The sequence below is a fragment of the Pseudorca crassidens genome, chromosome 2 (genome assembly GCF_039906515.1).
Source record: "Pseudorca crassidens isolate mPseCra1 chromosome 2, mPseCra1.hap1, whole genome shotgun sequence".
NCBI classification, from domain to species: domain Eukaryota; kingdom Metazoa; phylum Chordata; class Mammalia; order Artiodactyla; family Delphinidae; genus Pseudorca; species Pseudorca crassidens.
In genome coordinates, this window is record NC_090297.1 from 4,562,424 (window position 1) to 4,583,899 (window position 21,476).

At 59.5% G+C, this 21,476-nt stretch overlaps 1 protein-coding gene across 11 annotated transcripts in view; it reads right to left on the reverse strand.

The window, feature by feature from the left end:
- PLEKHG5 (pleckstrin homology and RhoGEF domain containing G5) overlaps positions 1–21,476 on the reverse strand; it is a 51,424-nt gene that overhangs the window by 12,722 nt on the left and 17,226 nt on the right. For 4 of the 11 annotated variants that reach the window (XM_067718431.1, XM_067718418.1, XM_067718478.1 and 1 more), the window contains exon 2: positions 15,387–15,463. In XM_067718431.1, coding sequence (XP_067574532.1) covers positions 15,387–15,463 — 77 coding nt within the window. Of the gene's footprint in view, positions 1–4,993; positions 5,149–9,521; positions 9,646–10,501; positions 12,978–14,627; positions 14,713–15,386; positions 15,464–15,938; positions 15,957–16,365; positions 16,487–21,476 lie in introns of those variants that run through there. The other 7 variants (XM_067718439.1, XM_067718448.1, XM_067718469.1 and 4 more) reach the window with 6 other exon arrangements.

Below are 21,476 nucleotides of genomic sequence, written 5' to 3' on the forward strand. Positions count from 1 at the left end.
CTGGGGTAGTTTCAGGCTGAGCATTTGGGCCAGGACGCCAGAGGGTGGACTGTGTCCTCCTCAGCGTGCCCTGGTGTCAGGTCACCCGGGGATCTCGCTGTACTTTGTAAAGTCGCATTCTCTCTTTGTAATGAGGAAGTCATCTTGGGGTGACACTTTGAGATACCCTGCTCCCCAGCAATCGCACACTCCAGGGCTTTAGCCCTTGTTGATGGCTTTTGCCTAAATCAGTTATTACTACGATGGCTGCAATTGGAGATTTTCTAATTCTTCCATTTTCCCTCAGACCCTCTCCCGTCAAGCTTTGGCCCCCTCCCCAGCTCACTCTTCTCAGGTCCCCAGTGATGTCCACGTTTCTGAGTCCTCTCGTCTGTTCTCACAGGACCCAGCATTTGACACAGGTGGTCTCTTGGGAACCATTTCTTCCTCGGCCCCCAGGACCCGTGCTCTGCTGGTTCCCTCCCCTCTCAGTCCCCTTGCCTCCTTCCTGCTCTCGCACCATCCGTGGACCCCTTCTCATTTTATCCACATCCACCCTCCAGTGACTCAGTCACTCTCATGGGGAGGGCTCCCACAGTGAACTCTCCAGTCGGGACCAAGCATCTCAAACTTAAAACGTCTGCACAGGGACTTCCCTAGTGGCGCAGTGGTTAAGAATCCACGTGCCAATGGAGACCCGGTCCAGGAGGAGCCCATGCGCCACAACTACCGAGCCTGCGCTCTAGAGCCCACGAGCCACAACTACTGAGCCCGCGAGCCACAACTACTAAAGCCCACGCGCCTAGAGCCTGTGCTCCGCAACAAGAGAAACCACCGCGATGAGAAGCTCGCATGCTGCAACGTGGAGTAGCCCCCGCTCGCGTAGAACTAGAGAAAGCCCGCACACAGCGACGAAAACCCAACCCAGACAAAAATAAATACATTTATAAAAAAAATAAAACGTCTGCATGAGCTCCTGAACTTTTCCACGCAGCACCGTCCATCTCAATTACTAGCAACGCCTTCCGGGGGTGGTGATGTTATGGGTTGAATTGTGTCCCTCAGAAAGACAGGTTCAGTCCTAACCCCCAGCGCCACAGAACGTGACCTTATTGGAAAGATGGGCATTGCAGATGTCATTCGTTAAGCTGAGGTCATACTGGGGTCTGCAATCATACAGCATAGAGTATGGAGTAACCGTAAGACTACTGTCCTTAAAAGAAGAGAAGAGACACAGAGATGGGACACCCAGGGAGGAGGCCATGTGACAATGGAGGCAGCAACGAGACTGATGCACCTACAAGCCAAGGAACACTGAGGAGCTCCTAGACGTGCCAGAAGCTGTGAGAAGCAAGGGAGGATCCTACCCTGGAGGCTTCAGTGGGAGCACGGCCGGCCCACACCTTAATTGCAGACTTCTGGCCCCAGAACTGAGAGAACAAGCTTCTGTTGCTCTAATGCCACCCTGATCTGTGACGGCAGCCCCAGGACAAGAATACATTAGGCCAAACACCTTGGGGACACCCATGATCTTTCTGTTACTCCCCCACTCAGGTAAACACTTCTGCGGGCTCCACCCGCAGACATTAAATCCTTAGCTTCAACCCGGCCACCCTCTCCAGGCTACCTCGGGCCCGGCCCCAGCCCCCAGGGCCTCTCAGCGGGGTGACAAGGCCTCAGAGCCGGTCTCCCTGCTTCCGCCCTTGACCCCAGTCTGCTCTCCGTGAGCGGCCACAGTGGACCCAGGTCAAAGAGGAGTCACACGTACCTCCTCAAAGCCCCGCAGCAGCTGCCCATCTCCTGCCGAGGCTGGTGACCTCAGGGGCCTCCGCTCCTGCTCTCCCATCCTGGCTCTGTCCACCGCGCCCACCAGCCTCCCGCCTTCCGATGTGCTTCTTCGGACGTGCTCCACCGCTGAGCCTGGGCTTCTGCTAATCCCCCAGCCTGAAATGCTTTTCCTCAGACGCTGAGATAACCAACCAGCCGCCTCCCTTCCTGCAGACCTTCACTCACAAGTCCTCGTCTCACCCTTCTAAGGTTTCATTCCTCTGCGCTCCCGGTCACCTCCTCCACCCCGCCGCCCTTCTCTCCTGCAGGCTTCCCACTGGTGGACAGTCCATGCGCTTCACTTTGTTGCCTCCACACCGCCAGCACTACAAGGACAGCAATTTTGGCCCGTCGGGCTGGCTGCCTGGTAGCCAGTCCTAGCCGCTCAATAAATACTGGTTCAATTATTAAGTAGCGTGATGGAGGATCACTGGAGATCTTGGCTGGAGAGAGTCCGATCAGAGATTTTCAAGATGACAGACAGGGTGAGGATGGGTTAGACAGCAGAGAAAGTGGCCCGAGAGAGGAGGAAAGAGGGAGCTGAAAAAGTCTGATCATTGATAACATGGTCCTCATGTGCCTGGGGCTGCACTGGGGGAATCCTCATCCCAGAAGGTGGGGGCTACGATTGTCTGTACTTTACAGATGAGGAAAGTGAGGCTCAGAGTGGTTAAGTAACTTGTCTAAGGTCACACAGCCAGTGGAGTCAGGACTTGAACCCAGGGTATGTAGCTTCAGAGCCCACATTTTCACCACATTCACACCATCTCTTGGGTAGTGGAGAAGGGAGCGAGGAGTGGGGGAGGCTGGCTTCGGGCCAGCCTGGGGGGCTAAGGAGACAAGAGGAAATCAGTTACATTGAATAGTTTTATGGTTGATGTTTTGGCTCTTGTGTCCCTTCCACTCCTCCATCACACAGAAAGGGGACACGGACACAGAAATGACAGCTGGCAGGAGGCAGACTACAGAAGCCACTTGCTCCAGGGGGGTCTGGCTTCTGGGGGGCTGGGCCCTGGGCATTATGGCCCATATTCCCGATGGCAGCCAGAGCACCAGGCGCCCCACACTTCCACACCCTTCTTGAGGGGTCTTCAAGTGTGTTCTCGGCGCTGGAGGCAAGGGTGAGGGGCACTCCAAGCAGAGCAGCTGTTTCTATCTTCACTTGATCTACTGCTAAAGTGTGAGGACTCCCCTGGCGATCCAGCGATTAAGACTCCGCGCTTCCACTGCCGGGGGCACGGGTTCAATCCCTGGCCGGGGAACTAAGATCCTGCACGCCGCGTGGTGTGGACAAAAGACTAAACAAACAAACCAACCTAAACTTTTTTTTTTTTTTTTTTTTTTTTTGGCGGTACACGGGCCTCTCACTGTTGTGGCCTCTCCCGTTGCGGAGCACAGGCTCCGGACGCGCAGGTCCAGCGGCCATGGCTCACGGGCCCAGCCGCTCCGCGGCATGTGGGATCCTCCCGGACCGGGGCACGAACCCGTGTCCCCTGCATCGGCAGGCAGACTCTCAACCACTGCACCACCAGGGAAGCCCCCAAAACATTTTTTAAAAAGTGTGAAAACCCCTATTCTCCTCCATGGCTCTGCCCCCCACCCTGTGGCATCCCCGGGGCACTTCTGACAGAGGGCCTAGCTTTGCAGATGCTGGGACCCACGGCCGTGAGCATCACCTCTTGACAACAAATCTGGGGAAAGCACTTGTCTTTTCCTCCCAGGAGTCCCACAGCCTGCCAGCTCGGCAGCCCTCTTACTCTCTGTGTCCAGCCTGGCAGCCAGGCTGGCACAGGTGCCCCCCTGACCCCTTCCAGGCCTCTCGCCATTTCCCTGACAGCTTCATTTTTCTGGTTCTAGGCTTGGCATTGGGCAGTGGGACTGCGGACCTACCAGCTGCCCAGGCCCTGGTCTCCTGCCTGGACATGGCAGGAGCCATGCTAGGTTGTAAAGGTTTGGGTGGGGGCGGTCTCTGGGACCCTTCCAGCCCAAGTCCCTGGTTCTGTGCCACAATTTCGTTTTTAAACCAATCCAGTATATAGATGGCAGATTTCACAGAGATTCACTCTTTAAGGCAGATTTAGCATTCAACAAATATTTATCAAGCACCTTTTATGTACCCTGCCCTGCAAAGACACTGGGCTGGAGAGACTCGGGAATATTCATTTCCCAGCACCGTGCTGGGCCTTGTTTAACTCCGCCACAGCTTCTCCTTCTCCTCTTGCTACTACTATTACTACCAGACACTAATGCTAATAATAATGACGGGAACCCAGCTGGTGGCTGACCCCCTCTGCTCCCATCCTCCCAGCAGCCCCCAGGCTCAGGGACACCAGGGGCGATGTGAGTCAGGCCCAGGATCTGAAGCAGGTGAGTATTCAGCAGGTTTGGTTGAGGATGAAGTTCCGAGAACCCCCCTCGGGCGGGCAGAGCCCACACTGTTTGCTCCCCACCCCTTCTCTCACCTCCATCCCCTCCTGGGTTGGGGGTCTCCCCAGCACTATAGCAGGGCAGCCCCTTCCCAAAGCCAGATTCTTGGGCCTCTTCTCTCAGACCCAGGGTCTACTCCCCACCTCCTTGCTGCCCACCACGCCCACCCTCTGAGGGTAACAGCACCCCAGCCAGCCAGAGACAGACAGCAGGGTCCAGGACCAAAGGTCCCCAGGACTCAGCCAGAGAGGGGCGAGCCCACCAGATAGAACAGCCAGGTCACGCTGCATCTCCACAGCCAAAGAATGGACCACAATTTTACAAATAACGGGGGGCCGGGCCCTTTGGGGATCATGGTCTAGGCTGATCCCCACAGGGATGGGGGCACAAGAAGTCAGTCTTCCCTGTCACACCAGGGTGTTGGCCAGAGGCAGGAGTAGGAGGGGTGTGGGCAGGGCCTGCAGAGGAAGGAAAGGGGGAGGGGTGGCCCAGTCCAGGGCCTGGGACCCACAGGTGTGTCCGGAGTCAGCCCCAGACACAAAAGGCCAGGCGCTGGCGGTCTCCTCCGCTGCCTGGCACCCTTGGTGCCGGGGTGGGGGACACATCCCAGGCCCCCAGGCCCTCATCGCCCCCCACACCCCCGCGGTGTGCACCCGGGGCAGGGGTCTCGGCCGCCGCCTGTCCATCCGCTTAGAGACGCGCGCGGACAAGGGCGCGCGCACCCGCCCCGGCCTCCCCGCCCGGCCCCCCGCTCCCCTACCTGGTCTTCCCCGTGGCGGCCACGACCCCCCACCCAGCCGGGCTCGGAGTCCCGGGAGGGCAGCCCGGGGCTCGGCCTGGAGGCCGCGCGGCGCCCGGAGACGCCGGGTCCCGTCCCCATGGCGGCCGGAGGAAGCGGCGGTCTGCGCCGCCCGCCGGACAAAGCGCGGAGCCCCGCTTCCTGCCATTGTGCGGCCGCGCCCGCCCGCTGAGCGCGCCGGGACCCCGGGGGCGGGGAACACCCACCCTCCCGCCCGCAGCCCGGCTCTGACCCCCGGCCCAAAGGTCCTGGGCTCAGAGGGTCCCTCCCGGACCTCCTCCTTCCTCCAGGGGAACTCCTTGGATGCTGGGGGCAGGGGGCCCGCCGGTGACAAACGCCCTCGCCTTGACTGCGGAATCCCGGCCCCCGCCCAGTCCCGCGGGCGCCCCACTCTGCTCAGACCTCCATCCCGACCCCAACGCAAACGGCTGGGGCACAGGAGATCCCTCCCGGCCGAAAGGGCATCTCAGTCCCTTCCCCCCAGCCCTGGGGACCCCCGCCCCAGAGCCTCAGCCCGGGGGACCTCTTCCCCCTCCCCTAAGGGAGCTCCCTTAATGCTGGCGGCAGAAAAGGGGGGACCAGACCAGGAACACATCCCTCTCTGGGTCCTCAGACCCCCGCTCCCTGTCCAGCCCCGAGGACATCTGTTTCTGCTCTGACCACCGACTTCCCCGCCTCAGCCACAGCCGGCGCTCAGAGGCCCTCCTGGGGGTCCTCTTAGTGCCCGCCCACAATCCAAGCGACCCCCGGCTCAGACCCTGAGCCCGGGGGACCCCCGCTCCCACTGCCCAGGCCAGTGGTGCTGGCAGAGGAGCAGAGGGGCGCCGGTGACCACAGGTGGAGGCGGCGGGCAGAAGGCAGGCGCGCGGGGCGGAGAGGGTAGTCCTTGGGGAGCCTCCAGGAGCACAGTGAGACGGGGGTGTCGCGGAAAACCCCGCAGCCCAACTCAGCTTTCTGTGAGGCCCCTGCTGCTGCGGGCTGGTCCCTCCGGCCCAGGGGCCACGCGGGAGCTTCCGGGTGCCCTACCGCCAGGGGGCGCTCATCAGAGACTGGCGAGGACGCCGACCAGGATTGGGGTGCCGGGGTCCCCACTGTAGGTTGTCAAAGCGCTTTTATACTCATTCCCGGGAGGCGGAGGCGGGCACTGTTATCTTCATTCATCGCGTGGCGGATAAAGTGAGGGAAAAGTCCACAGGCAGGACTGACACCCAGACTTTTGACTCTGAGGTTCTGGAATGGCCTCCCTGGGGAACTCCTCAGGACCCATGGGGGAGGGGGACATGTTGTCATCAGCCCCCCCCATCCCCTAGTCAGCTCCCCCGCAATCTGGTTCTGGGTGGAAAGAGGGTGGGAGAGCAGCAATTTATTCGGGCCAGGAGCTTTCCAGGACTCCCTCTGCTCCCAAATCCTGGGCCATCCCCCTGTCCACACCACTGGCAGATCTCTTGTAAACTAAAGCCTGATCATGTCACTCCTCCACAAACCCTCCTGTGGCTTCCCATCTTGCTTAAAATAAAATCCCAACTGTGGCCTGGCTCCTACCGTGCCGTCTGGCCAGTTCCACAGGGTGGTCCACCGTGCTGGATTCCTTCATCCCTACAACTCACCAAGCTCAGAGCCTGCACCTCTGCATTCTCTGTCTGGGACACAATGTGCCCCTGATCTTCCAACAGCTGGCACTGGGCCCCACCTTAACTGCTACCTCCCAAGGAGGCCTTCACCCGTCTCTCAAAATAAATAGCCCCTTATCCTGGAACTCTCAAACCCCTTACATTGAATTATTTCCTCCGAAGCAGCTATTACTACCTGAAATTATTTTATTTCTTTGTTCATTTCTTGATTATCACTTTTCCCTGCTAGACTATCCTCTCCAGTGGCCAGGAGTCTTGGCTGTCTGGCCCACGCTTCATCCTCGGCACTTAGAATAGTCCTGGCCACCGTAGATGCTCTGTGCAGACTAGATGATAAATGCATGAATGAAAGCAGAGGAAGGGGCTTCGTGCCAGAGAAGGCCACTGGGGCCTGAAAGGTCTTGGCCAGGATGTCCCTTTCTGTGGCCAACAGTCAACAAAGCGTTCCCCACTGCCTGTCCACAGGTTCTCTCCTTCCTCCTAGCATCCACGACTTTGGCTTGCTGGCCCCAGGCAGGTCCGTTTCCACCTCAAAGCTTGGAGGTGTTGCGCATGCCCCCTGCCCCTACTGCTGCCCCCCGTGGCCAGCTGCTGAGCAGTCCCAAGTGCCCAGGCCTGTGCCAAGTCCTGTTCACTCTTCTAAAAGACCATAAGGAGGAAACACTGGTACTACCCCCATTCAACAGACAAAGAAACTGAGGTTCGGAAAGGTAAAGTGACTTGTACTAACAGCAGATGCCCACTGGACCACTACCCATGTGCCTCAGGCACAGGGAAGGCATGGGGACATGAAGGCCAGCCAAGTGGTGGTTTGGGCAGCAGGGCCTTGAGGTCCACCCCCTTGGGGACAGGGCAGATCCCCAAGCCCACTGGCCTAGGGTAACCAGGTTGCATCAAGTGGAGACCATCAGGGCTGGGCCAGGGCAGGTCACCAGAGGTCACCTGAGTGACCAGGTTCTGGCCACCCTGAATCATGCTCCTGCCTGGGTCCTCCATCCAGGGCTGGGGCTGCTCCTTAGAAAGCCAGGGCCCTGTTGCCCCAGAGCCAAGAGTGCAGGGTCAAGGAACCTGCAGAGCAGGGGAGGAAAGGCACCCCAGGCCCCTGCACCAGGGGAGGGAGGAGGCCTCATCAGGCTCTGAGGTTCCCACCTCCTCTCTACACAAGAGAGCTGAAATGGCCCATGCGCAGGCCCAAAAGGTCCCGGCCCCTGACTCCCTGGGGAGGGGGCCCCTCCCCAGCCCAGCCGCAGCTCCAGGCTCATGAGTCAGGACTGGCTTGTTGAAACTGATACCGAGAAACCAGATGCTGGGGCTGATGAATAATGGAGTCACCAAGGCAGGAGCCCCCCTCCCACTCCCGCCCAGCACCACCTCCCCAGCCCCAGAAAAGCAGAGGCCTGTGGGCATCCCCTCCCCCACAGTGGGCTGGGGCCCCAGCCTGGTCTGCAGTGGGAGAGGGAGCTCCTTGTCTAGGAGAGGTCACAGGTCTGGGCCAACGTCTGGAGCCAGTTCTGTGCTCTGTCCACAGAAGACTGGCCTAGAACCAGGAGTTGGGGCTCCCTGGCCAGGGGGATACCCCTGCCCAGGGGCTCCCTATCCGAGCTAAGCTCCCCTGGGAGACTACCAGCCCCAGGGCCCCATCTGGTACCTTGGAAATCCAGGGGTGGAGGCCGCACGCGTGGGCACGTCGGCCGGTGGGGAGCCAGCTCTGCCAGGCTGCTCTCCTGCTCCCAGCGGCCCACCTGGCTCCTCCCTTCCCCTAGGCCTCGGCCTCACCCCTCATCCTGGGGTCCACCCGGACGCAGAGCCTGCCCTAAGGCCCTGCCCTGTGCAGGGCAGATGGCAGGGGTGTAGAGCACCTCTCTGCAGGCCAGCCCTACTGCACCAGCTGCAGAAGCCAGCAAGGCCCCTTCCTCCCCAGGGAGCCGAACAGCTGGGACTGGTGGGTGCTAGGGGGAGAAGGAAAGGCTGTGGTTCATGAACTTCACCTCCTGCCCAGTCCCTGCACAGGACCCCGGCGTGGCAGCCTGTGCCCTTCTCCTGGCGCCTCTTTCTTCAGAGCCACACAAAAGGCTCCTTGGGAGGGAGTGGGGCAGAGAGCACAGGCCTGGGCTGCGGGAGACCTGCTTCTGGGGCCCATCTACCCCTCTGCCCTTCCCCACCTGTGTGAAGAGGGCACTGGCCAGTTCTCTAGAATTTTCTATCTAGGGATGGCTGCTGGGTCCCATTGTGTGCCTGGACTCTGGCAAAGGGGCAGAGAAATAGTGAGATCCTCCTAGAGCCCCCCAAACCTGGGGAAGGCAATGGAGGAATCTGTGGGGCCCTGGGCCCCCTGGGCCTCCAAGTCCTCAGTCTTTCATCAAGGTGGGCCAGGGCCTCTCCTGGCTTCGTGGGTCCTGTCCCTCTGCCCTTCCCCCTAGCGGGGGCCAGGCTTGCCCCAGGCTGCCTGAGGTGCAGACTCTCGCGCCCCCTACCGGCCTCGAGAGGGCTTTCCGCCTGGGACCGACTCGGACGCCCAGATGGGGCAAGGTCGCCGAAACCACCCAACCAAGCCGCGCCAAAGCCCCTTCAGATGCCCTCGCCCCACCAGCAGCCCTCACACCAGGGCTGGGGCCCTGCAGACTCCTCACGACCATGTCTCCCAGCCGACCGCACCCTAGAGTCACTGTGGAGGCGGGCGCTGGAGCCCATTCCACCCTCAAGTAAGCGGAGGCAAGGCCAGTGGCGCCCATCGACACCCACCTGCTGGCCTAGGACTGTGCGGGACCCTCCACCCAGGGTTCTGTCCATTCATTCAGGGAGAGTCTTGGCGCCCGGACCCACCCCCGTCCGGACCCCAGCTTCCCCGTGAGACTCACCTAGGGACAAGGTTCTCCTCCCCAGTGGCTGGGGCTCGGGCCAAGGCTGCCAGAGTCCGACGGGGCCGCGGGGAGAGGGGGACCGGAGCCGCCCGGCGGGCTCGGTCCGCTCTGCGCCGGCTAGGGGCGCTGGGCGTAGGGGAATTACGGTAGGCCGGCGCGGGCGCTACCACCTGGGCGGGCCGGGACGTACCATCGGCGCGCCCGGCTGGGACGGGGGAGGGTCTGCGGTCCCGGGAAGGGCCCGGCGCCCCACCCGGCGGCCCAGGGGGGTGGCAGGAGGGCCGGCCGGCGCTTGGAGCTAATCTAGGGTCCGCGCTGTGGACAGAGGGGAGGAGGCGCTTGTCACTGTTTCCGAGGGGGCTGCCCTTTACAGACCTGCGAAAAGTTCAAAGTCTGTAGTCTTTAACCTGGGCTTGAAGACCCGAGCTCGCCCGCCCCCGCCTAGGGCCCGCGGCGGGACGCTGCCCCCGGGGTCCAGGCGGGGTGGGGGGGAACCCGCAGGCCCAGCCCGTCCCGGGAATCGCCCCAAGCCAGGCTCGCTTCCGCTGGATTCTGAACGGCGCCCTCCACGGCGCCTGAGAAACCGGCCCGCCTTGCTCCGTGCCTCCCTCTTTTTTCCTGGCCCACGCCTAGCAGGTCCTGAAAAAGGGGGCCATTCCGCCCTTTGGTGGTTCCCAGCATCTTGAGTTTAGAATAACTCTGCCCTCAGGACTGGAGGTGGAGATAGTGTCTGGGGACACAGGGATCCCACTGAGAAGGCAGGCCACCCAGCCCCAGGCACACCTCCCCGCTTCCCTAATTACCGAAGCTAGCAGATGGGCGTGGTTGGACTGGGACCCCCGCAGGAGCCTCCGGGTTCAGGCCTACCTGCATCTTGCCAATTCTAGACCACCTCCGTCAGGCCCCTCACCAGGCCTGGGCCTCCAGGCTGCTGGAGCCCCCTCCTAATGGGAGCTACCCTCCTTGTCAGCACTGACCTTCCTGGGGCTGGTCCACACCAGAGCAGCTCATCTCCACCAGGTAGCATGAGGTGGGTCCTCTGTCTCTGCCTCTTGGGCACCCCAGGCCTTCACCTTCTCCCATCCAAATTACTTAGCCAAAGCCCCCAAATTCCCCTTGCATTGCTCCTCTGGTCCTGCCCCATTCTCCAGCTGCACACTGGACTGCCCCCTGTCTACAGCTGACTAGCATCTCCACAGACCAGCCACCTCCAGAGATCCCCAGAATCTGGCCATTCTCTAGGGCACCCTGGCTGGCCTCCTACCTCTTACCCCCAAAGCATTGCCCAGGAGAATAGGTCACTCCCTCTCCCATTATTCACTACATCCTGCCCATTCTTTCTCCACAGGGACCTCAGATCCACCCCTTCCTCTGCCCTGTGGCCACTGGTCTTCATCTGACAACCCCTCCCCTAGACACACACACCACCCTCCCGACTCATCCCTGCCACCTCACAGCCCACTGTTAAGCTGGAAGAGAGCTCTGAAGTCATCAAATTGAATCTCCACTCTCTCCGCTTAAATACTTCTAGGGGTGGGGTACTCACTATCTCTACATCAGGGAACAGCTTCAGCTGTTGGAAACTCTTGCCTATACTGAACAAAAGCTCACCTCCCTGCCAGGCCCCTTGGGACCCATGCAGAAAAACTTACCTCCCTTTCCTCCTGACAGTTCCTTAGAAATGATAGGCTCTGAGGACAGACAGACCTGGTTGAGTTCTGGCCTTGCCTGGGCAAGTCATCGCACCTCCCTGTTTCTCAGTGTCTTGTCTCTAAAATGGAGATGGGGTGGTCCCTACTGCACAGGGTGCGGGTGAGGACTAGATGAGGTCCCTGTGGTGAGGCACTAAAGCAGGGCCTGGCACACAGTAGGTGCTGAGTAAATGGCGGCTGCTAGAACTAATACCTTTAAGGATGATGTCCTAGCGTCCCATCTCCAGGATAAACACCCCCAAGTCTTCTGCCCCCTCAAATGTGGTCCCCTAGGCCAGTGTCAGCCCTCTTCCATGTCCCCTTGTGACCCGAGGTGCCCTGTACAGACTTTCATCAGAGTGCCCAGCTCAAGGGAGCCCAGACTCTGCCCCGTGGTTAACTTGCAGCAGGGCGGGGTCACCCACCGTGTCACCACCCGGCACCCTGGGAGAGAGAGAGCAAACACTTCCTCCGTCTCCCCGACAGGACACCTGCCCTGGGAACTGGACAGATGTGCAATAAACATTTGTCTGGCTGGGTGGGGTTGGCTGGGGTCTGGGATGGAACCCAAGGAGGTCTCAGATCTCAGGGAGGGGAAGGAGGACACGCACGAAGTCTAGGGGTTTCTCTCCCCCTGCAAGGAAGATGGACACGTGGTTGCAGATAGCATCCTCTTGAGCACCTGCAGCAAGCCACACTGTGCTAAGCAGTTCGCACGTAAACCCTCTTTTTCACCCTTGTTGCAACTTGAGAAAACTCAGTTTCCAGATGAGGAAACTGAGGCTCAAAGAGGTGTAGTGACTTGCCCAGGGTCATGCAGCGGGAAAGGGGTGGGCTGTGACCCTGGAGCTCCCAGGTGTGGGCTACTCTATACATCTTCATCCTGAGGAAGGATAGGGACACACCTTCCCTCCGGTCATCCCCAAGGCAGGTAATCCAGACACCTCACCTGGACATCAGGGTGTTCCCTCTTCAGCTTTGCCTCCCTTTCCCCAGCCCCTCCTCAGCCCTGCTCGCTCCTTACATCCTCAGAAAGCCTCCTGGCTCACTCAGCTTTCTTCCAGCTCAATACCCCCTCATTTCTCTGGACACCAGCAGCCTCCTCCAGGAAGCCCATCCTGGTTATCCCCATCCTTCTAGAGTGAACTCCAGGGACAGGAGGTAGGGGTGAGGTGGCTGATTTATCTCAAAAGCCCCAGCACCCAGGAGAGGCTCAAATAAAACCTCAAGGGTGGGGCTTCCCTGGTGGTGCAGTGGTTAAGAATCCGCCTGCCAACGCGGGGGACACGGGTTTGAGCCCTGGTCTGGGAAGATCCTACATGCCATGGAGCAACTAAGCCCGTGCGCCACAACTACTGAGCCTGAGTTCTAGAGCCCATGAGCCACAACTGCTGAGCCCATGTGCCACAACTACTGAAGCCCACGCACCTAGAGCCCAGGTTCCGCAACAAGAGAAGCTACTGCAATAAGAAGCCTGCGCACCGCAATGAGGAGTAGTCCCCGCTCACCTCAACTAGAGAAGGCTGGTGCTCGAGCAACAAAGACCAACGCAGCCAAAAATATAAACAAATAAATAAACAAACAAACAAACAAAAAAAACCCTCAAGGGTGGGCCAGGAAGTGGAAGGGTCCAGCCCTGTTGGAAGATGGCCCTTCAGGGTAGCCTGGGGGGCCAGTTTGACAAACCCAAGTCCTCACTTCCCTCCTCCTCCCAGTGGGGCTGGGATGCAGCTCCAGGAGGGCAGAACCTTTGCTCCCTGGAGATCTCCAGGGCCTAGAACCAGGTGTGGCACAGCAGGTGCTTAAAGCTGATTTGGTGACTGAATAAATGACGTCATCTCCTTCAGAAAGCTAGTCACATCCTGCTAGCCGTTCCTCGAATGGCTGGGGAGGAGAGCGAGAACGATGCTCTCCGTCTCACTCCAGGCCAAGCTGTGCCAGTCATGCTGTGGGATGTGGGCAAGTTCTTTCGTCTCTCTGAGCCTCAGTTTCCTTATGTTTCACATGGGAATAATAATAATGCATTTCTTCTGAGGTTCCCTCGAGGGTTCAGTGAGACAAGCATGAGGGCCCAACAACCTGCCTGCTGGTTATTATTATCACCAACAATAGGATATTCTGGAACTTCCCTGGTGGTCCAGTGGTTGGGACCCACGCTTCCACTGCAGGGGGCACCGGTTCGATCTCTGGTCGGGGAACTAAGATCCTACGTGCCACACGGTACGGCCAGAAAATAGAAAACAACAATAGGATATTCTTCTCTCCTCCTTCTCACCAAACCTGGGTGTCATTCACCTCCTCTCACCCTCTGCTCCAGCCTGCTCATACCCTTGGCAAGACCTGCCTCCCACCCCTTCTTTCCTGCCTCTGTACTTCTGCCTGTGGCAGTCCCCCCTTCCTGGAGGGCCCTTGCCTTCTGCTCTGCCTATCTATGTTTTCACTTCCACCAGAGGTCACCTCCTCCGGGATGTCCTCCCTGACTAGCCCTTCTCCCTCTGATGGCTCAGGCATCCTTGTCCCCCAAGTCTGTGTCATTTGTCCCAGAGTGGGTCCCACCAGTGATAGGACTTGGGCTCTCCCCCTGCAGGCTGGGTGACCCTCTGGCTGCTGGTGCCAATGTCAGCCATGCTGAGTTGCAGGCAGCCCAGGGCTGGGACCTGGAAGCTGCAGAGGGCCCACACATGCTCTGACACCAGCTCTCATCTCACAGGCCTCACCCCTGGCCCTTCCTGCGGCAGCTTGTGGGCCCGCCCCAGGAGGAGCAGCTGCCCACAGGAGAGGCTGGGACAGTGTGGCCTGGCCCCCTTTGTCATCCCTGCGGGTCAGGCAGAGGGCCCAAGGCTTTGCAGGCCCCTGGCAGGATGTAACTGAGGATAACTGAGGCCAGTTTGTTGCCAGGAGCCCCCATATGGGGGAGAGGCAACCAGCCAACACCAGAGCCCCGATGCCAGGCACCAACCGTGCCAGCAGATTGCATCTGACATCACAGCCACCCCCTTGCCTGGTGACCACGGCAACTGGAAGCCTCCCCCTCCTCTCCCCGCCCGCGGAACAGTCCTCCACGTTCCTTCTAACCGTGGTCTTCCTGTGCAGAATGTAAGCGCGTGTGTCTGGATGGAGGGGGGTAACAGGGTGGCATTTTTAATTTCCTGCAGCTGGCAGAGCTGAGCTACACAGTGGTTAGGAACAGGGCTCTGGCACCATACAGATCTGGGTTCTGGGTTCCAATCTCAGCTCTACCACATCCTAGCGATGTGTTCTTAGATGGGCTGCTACCTCTCAACTATAAATGAGAATAATGACAGGACAGATGTCAGAAGGCTAGAGGGAGGAGACAGAGTCCTCAGTGCCCACAGTGAGTTGTGGCAGTTACAACTATTGTCACTCAAATGCGTGCTGGGAAGGGCCAAACCTGGGTTCAAACCCTTGCTCGGTCTCTCCTGAGCTGTGGGGCCTCCTCCAAGTCACAGGACCTCTCTGAACCTTGGTATCTTCATCTGGAAAACAGGGCAATGACCGACACCTTCCCAGCAGAGCTGCCACAGCACAGAAGGCACAGAGCCCAGCACGAACCAGGCAGAAGTGCCCCGCCGTCACTGCTATCCTTATCCCTCTTGTTTTGTCCACTCGTAGCTCCCAAGTCCTGACACTCCACGACCAGTTGGTCCCTTCTTCCCTTTGTCATCCCCAGGCCCATAGTCACTATCACAAAGTCCCAAAGTGTCCCTGACCCATGCCCAGGCCTGAAGAGTGGCCTGGTGCCCCAGGAAGAGTGCCCGTTGGGCACTGGAATGGAACCTTGGTGGGGGGTGGGAGGGGGGGTGTCCCTTCTTGCTGATTCTCAGTTTCCTCATCTGTGACATAGAGCGGCAGCTCCCGTCACCTCAGGGCTGTAAGGACTGCAGTGCAGGAAAGGGCTCTGGGGCACCCCTGCTCCAGCTGCCCTTGCAGAAGTCCCCCCCGCTCCACTGTTTCTGAACTGGGGTCAGCCCCTCTGCCTCCTAAGCCAGCCACCCTGCGGCCCTGCCCACCCCTGAACCCACACGACCCTGTAGCCAGGCCAGCTGCACCCCTGCCAGGGCCCTGTGGATTTCCGGGCCTGGACAGCGAGTGCGGTTAGAGCCCTGTCCCCTCTGCCCCCAGCTGCTCCCCGGCCCTCCAGCCACCCTACCTTAGCCGCCCGCCCCTTGTCCATGCAGTCGGGGTTCTGACAGCACAGCCCCTTCTCTTCAGCCAGGCTCCGGTCTTCTGCAAAGGAGAGAAGAGGGTTACTAGTCGGGCGGGGCCCAGGGAGGGTGCGCCCAGGCTGGGGCACCCAGGCTCCCCGGGGCCCCAGGAGCCTCCCGACCAGAGGATGGGTGGGGCCGTCTCCTCAATGCACCCTTCAAAGGAGGGCAGTGTCCCTTTCTCTTTTAAATGCCAACTTATCTGCACGGGAATCTGTTAGCAGAGCCCTTTTCTTGTAGCAGCTCCCCAGGGAAAGTATCCAGATTCCAGGGGGAGAAAACGTCTTTGGAAATGAGCAGCTCCCTCTCTCTGTACCACTAGTCTGGGGAGGGGGTGGCTCAGTGACCTTGGGGCCCCAGGGTTCCTGGGGGATCCCTGCAAGACTACGGGGGGAAGGGGGATGCCAGGGGCCCAAGATCCCTTCCTACCCCTGTCCTCCACATCGCTGCCTCTATTGATGGTCCCCCCCGCAAAATCCTGGGGTGGTCCCCCTCACCCGCTGTCCGTCTTTGACCCAGCATTTGGTCCCCTCCAAGCTAGCTGCCTCTCCTCCTGGGGTACAGCAGCGGAGGGGACAAGGAAGGGGGGAAAGAGGCTGCCCGCCCCGGTCAGCTTGCAGGGCCAGGGGAAGGGGTGATGAAGCGCGCCCCGACACGGGGCACAGTTTGGACCCCCGCATCCCTGATTCCGAGACCGGCGTCTACCTCCCACCGCGAGCAGGCCTTCCCCAAAGGAGGCGGCAGGCTGAGCCCCCGCCAGCCGAGGGGAAGGAGCTGGCCCTGCCCTCCCATTGATCCTCCCCCGCCCCAAACTCCCCGGCCTGCCCGCGATGCCCCTCGCCCGCGCCCCTCCCCGAGCCGGCGCGGAGGCGGCCAGGCCCGCCGGCCTGCATGGCGAGGCCCGGCCGGGGGCCCCGCACTCACCCATGGAAGAGGCGCCGGGAGGCCGGGAACGCGGGCGGTGCGGGGGGCGCCGCGGGCCGGGGGCGAGCGCAACGGCGGCGTGGGGCGGACGCCGGCCGAGCGCCGGGGTAGAGGCCGGAGCGCCGCGGCCGCGGGACCCTCTGCGGCTAGAGGCGGGGCGGGGCAGGTGGGCGGTGGGAGGAGCCGAGCGGCGGCCCCGCCTGCGGAGGGCGGGACTCCGTGCCCCGCCCCCTGCGCCCCTCAGCCTGGACCCCCGCTGGGCAGAGCCTGCCCCCGGGCGCGGGGCATCTGCCGAGAGGACGCGACCCATCCTCCCTCCCCACAACTGGAGCCTTCCCCTCCTCTCTGAAAAGTCGTGGGTGTGACCAAAGGCCATCCCTCCGCCCCTCAACTCCCTCAGCCTCCCAGCCACCTCAAAAGAAAACACCTCTGTTTTTGATGTGGTCTGGAGACATTTTCTCAATCTCCTGGAAAGTGGGAATGAAGGCATTTTAGACAACTCTGCTATTTCTCCTGGCCCCAAAGGTACCGTCTAAGTGGAAACGGTGCCTTCTTGTAGATAGGCATGCAGGTCAGGACAGATCTCTGCACCCTCTGTCCTCCACCCCCAGCAGAGGACCCTCTCCTCATTTAGAGATGCTGTCGGCTGTGGGGGTAAGGGTTCCGTAAATGGAGTGGGCTTGGTGGCTACTGTTGTTTTATTACTATCACCTCTGTGTTGGTTAGCATTTTAAAAACTTTATGGAAGTATAAAACAAATATGTACAGAACAGTGCAGCTCTCATGAGTACACAGCTCAGAAAATTTTCGCAAAACGTATTTTTACAAAATAACCAGCCCGCAGGTTAAGAAGCAGAGCACCACCAGCCCCCCTGCAGAAGTCTCCCTCATGGGAGCTGCCAGCCACTCCCCACCCCCCAGGGGGTGCTGTCCTGACCTCTGTCTCAATTAGTTTTGCCTGGTCTTGTACTTTCATTCAATTAGTTTTGTCTGGTCTTGTACTTTATGTAAATAGCACCACGAGGTACTTGGACAACATTTTAGTGTTTACAAAACACTTTTCACTTCAGAAATGGAGCCTGGGGGAGGTGGCCAAGACTCTCCCAAGGGACTCAGAGTTCTCCTGAGCCTGCGTAGACCCCATCCCACCTGCAGGTTGGTGCTGGGAGGCTCTGGGTAGATGAGATCCAGGTATGGAAGACCCAGTTTCCCATGGGACCCGGGTCTCTCTCCCAAAGTCTCCCCTGGCCCCTTCCCCAACCAGAGTAGGGTGCCTGCCTTTCTACGTGCATCTATTTCATGGGCTGGCCCTGGGGACTCGGGGGTGACCAGGACCCCATCCCCGCCCTCAGGGACTTGTGACAGAGGGCACTGTGATGGATCCCAAGTCTTCTGGGTTCTCTGGATTCACTCAGCAAACATACAGCAAGGGTCCTCTGGGGGCTCACCATGTATCTAGCCCCAAGCTGGGCACTGGGGACCCATCGGTGACCCTGACAAGTCTTGAGGGCCTCATGTGGGGCCCGGCACGGCCGGGGCGAGGAGGCCAAGGAAGCAGCTGCACGAGAGGCCTTGCTCGGTGTTCCGAAGCTTCCAGGCTGAGAGGGAAGCGACAGCACAGTGTCCCCCAGTGTCCCCCAGTCTGCTGTTTGTGCAGTGGGAACCTGGCGTTCTGAGAAGGGCCCCTGCTAATTCTCAGGACTCTCAGGCGGGCCCTGCCTCACTCAGTTCACAGAATCACACAGTTCTGATTTCCCTCTCAGAATCTCAGCTGTCTGAAGGGCCAGGGACGCCTGTCCTGCCTCTAGCCTGGAGGCAGGGGCAGCTGAAGGGGGAAACAGCCCTGTGAGGACCCTGACGGGGTCCCTGGGGTCAGCGATCCTGCTGGCCCTGCCCCAGCCCTGCCTGTCAAGCCGTAGCTGGCTCAAGGGTCGGGTGGGAAGCAGGGCTCTTCTCCACCACCCGGCAGCAGCTCCTCTGCCATCTGGATTTCCAGGGACCTGGAGACCGCAGCCAGCTTTGGGGAGTTTCCCATGCACCCTACCTGAATCTGGGGAACTCAGCCAAATGAGGTCTGCTTGTAACCCTGAGTCCCTGGGTTCTCACAACTCAGGGCCTGGGGTTGGGTTCTAACCCCCTTTGTCCCAAGACTTCTGGACTCTGGTCCTAAATTCAGCAGGCTCTGGGCTACTTACGCCACCACAGGGTCCTGGAGCTGCCTTGCCAGCCCTCTGGGTCCTGCCATGACCGCCCCAGGCCACAGCCACTCCAGGGCCAGACTCCCCTCGGCCACCGTGGGGTGGTCGTGGGGTCTGGAGTCCTTTGTCCTGGTTCTTCCAAGCACTGGAGTTCTACCTGGCTAACCTCTCTGGCCTCTAGCATCCCCCCAACCCCGCCGCCCTCCCACCCTCCCCCAGCCCCCCCTCCATTTTCAGTTCCCTCAAGGTGCTCAGTCTGCTTTCTAGACGCCCCCTCTGCGGACTGCTCAGGCCCAGCCCCTCTGGAATCTAGTTTCCCTGCACTCCACATGAAAGCTACAGCCTCCTAGGTGTGCTTCTCTCCCCAGAGACTCCAAACACAGGAACGTGGCTGAGGACCCTGCTAGCTCTCAGGGCCCAGAGACGGGCCTCTGGGGGCCAGGGAGGAATCAGGCATCGGGACGGGCTGTCCCCACCCCAGGCCTGCCATGGGCTCCCCTCTGACAAGTTGCCCGGTTTGCAGCCCTGCAGAATGGGTGGGTGTGGTAAGGGGGAGATGTCGTACCAGGTGGTACATACCCTGGACATAGTTGATTGGGCCAGAGGTGGCCGCCTGGGCCAGCCTGTTCAATTAGACTTGCTCTCTTGAGAATTTGAATTGAGACGGGCAACTCCTATTGGGCCCTGGAGCCCTGAGGTCACAGAAAGTCAGTCTGAGTGGGTACGCTCCCAGGGGCCGCCTCCACCACCTGCCCTCGCTCCCCCCAGGGTCCCCGCCCCGGAGTACCCCTCTGGCTGCTGGCCCTTGGCCAGCCCCAGGCAGACCTGGAACCTGGAAATTGCCCACCCCCAGGGTGCCAGATGTCGTCTCTCCGGGTCTGAAACAGCCCAGCTGCCCTCCTGGCCTCCTCGGGCCCCTGCGGCTCCCAGCATCCTGGGGAAAGCCAGGGCCCCTCAGCCAGGCAGACAAGCCCACATGCCAGCGTCCCCCACCCTCTATCTTAGTCACACGATGCCGCTTTTCCTTCTCCAACACGATCTCTACGACAACTGGCCGGCAGGGCGCCTGGGCAGAAGCCGGCCGGCAGACATGTTTTGCTTGGCGAAGCGCAGTGCTTCAAAAGAATTTGAATTGGTTGCCAACTTTGAAAAGTCAGATTTCACATAAAAATCCAGATTTCTGGCTTCCATGGACAAACCAGAGGAGCCTGGCAGCTCTGGACCCATATTCCTGATGGCTCCAGCTCCCCAGTTGTGTCTGCCTTAGACTGGCACACATCCTTCCACCCTCCACAGTCCCCACCACTCCCTATCGCCTCACTCCAGCCCCCTCCCTCTGTTACTCACTACCTCCCCTGGGACGGAACTGAGCTTCTGACCGCGGCCCAGCCCTTCCTGGTTCTGTTCCTCTGCCTCTGCCACATCCTTCCCATCGCTGTCTACTGTCAACTGACATCCTGCCCACTCTCTAAGGCCCAAGTTGAATGCAGCGACCTTCCGGAAGGCCTCTCGATCTCAGAATATCCAAATTCCAGATGAATCGCTCCCTCCTAGATCCCACTGTCCTGGGATGGGCCTTTGAATTGACCTGTTATTTTGGACCTCTCTTCCCCACCAGATTGCTCCAGAAACACCTGCCTATAACCATAGCTCTGACCTACTCAGCACCTGCTGGGCGCTCTGTGCTTTTCACACATGGTCTCATTTCACTGTCAAACCCTCTGCAGCATGGGCTAACCCCAAAGGACAGCTGCTGGCCACTGTAGCTACTGAGCATGTGCGATGGGGCTCATCCAAATTGAGATGCGCTATACATGTGAAATACACAGCAGATTTTGAAGATTTCGTGCAAGAAAAAAAAAAACAATGTAAAATCACATTGATGCGGACTTCCTGACGGTCCAGTGGTTAAGACTCCGTGCTTCCACTGCAAGGGGCGTGGGTTTGATCCCTGGTTGGGGAATTAAGATCTCACATGCCGTGCGGCACAGCCAAAAAGTAAAATAAAATCAAATCTCATTGAGGATTTTTTAATACGGATTACAAGTTGAAATGGTAATGTTTTTGAAATAGACTGGGTTGATTAAATATACTCTTAAAATTCATTTCACTTGCTTGTTTTCAGGTTTTTTGTTTTTTTGCTTTTTGTTTTTAATGTGGCTAGTAAAAAAATTTAAATGATGAAAGTTCTAGGGGATAGCACTGTTCTAAACAACTGAGAGAAGAAAGTATGTTGATTGTTGCCCATTTTGCAGATGAGTAAACTGAGGCCCAGAGGGTTGGGCGACTTGCCCAAGGTCATGCAGCTAGTGAGTGATGAGCCTGGGACTTGAGCCTAGGACTGGAAGACTCCAAGTCTGTGCTCCTAACCAACAGGCCACACTGCCCCTATGGTGCCCCCATGGTTCCTGACGTGGTTAGGTGCTTGGCACACATAAAATGATCCCCCCATTGTCACATAAGACCCCTTTTCCCAGCTGGCTGCAGGCTGAGACAAGCGTACCACCCTTGTCATTCCTCAGGGGAGCCCCTCACCTCTGAGCACCCCCTGGCATAATGAACCTCAAGAAGACAGAGCTTCCCTGCCCATCACCTCCCAACCCCAGGCCTGGCCAGGCAAAGGCCACCCCTCCCAGGAAGCAGCTGTGGCCTTGAATGCCCCCTCCCACGCAAACCCAGCCCTCCTGGGAGCCTATCTATGGTTGGGCAGCTGCTGCGGGCTGTGCTAGGACTGAACCCCGTCATCAGGGCAGCTTGCAGAAGGGCAAGATTTGACCCAAACCTGCCCGAGAGCCAGAGGGGTGTGTCCTGGGCAAATGGCTGCTGACCCCAGGAACCATCCGCCTCTCCCTACCCCAGACTCTGGTCAGAGCATCACAGGTGGCCTGGGAAAGAAATATGGTCCCCTTCCCA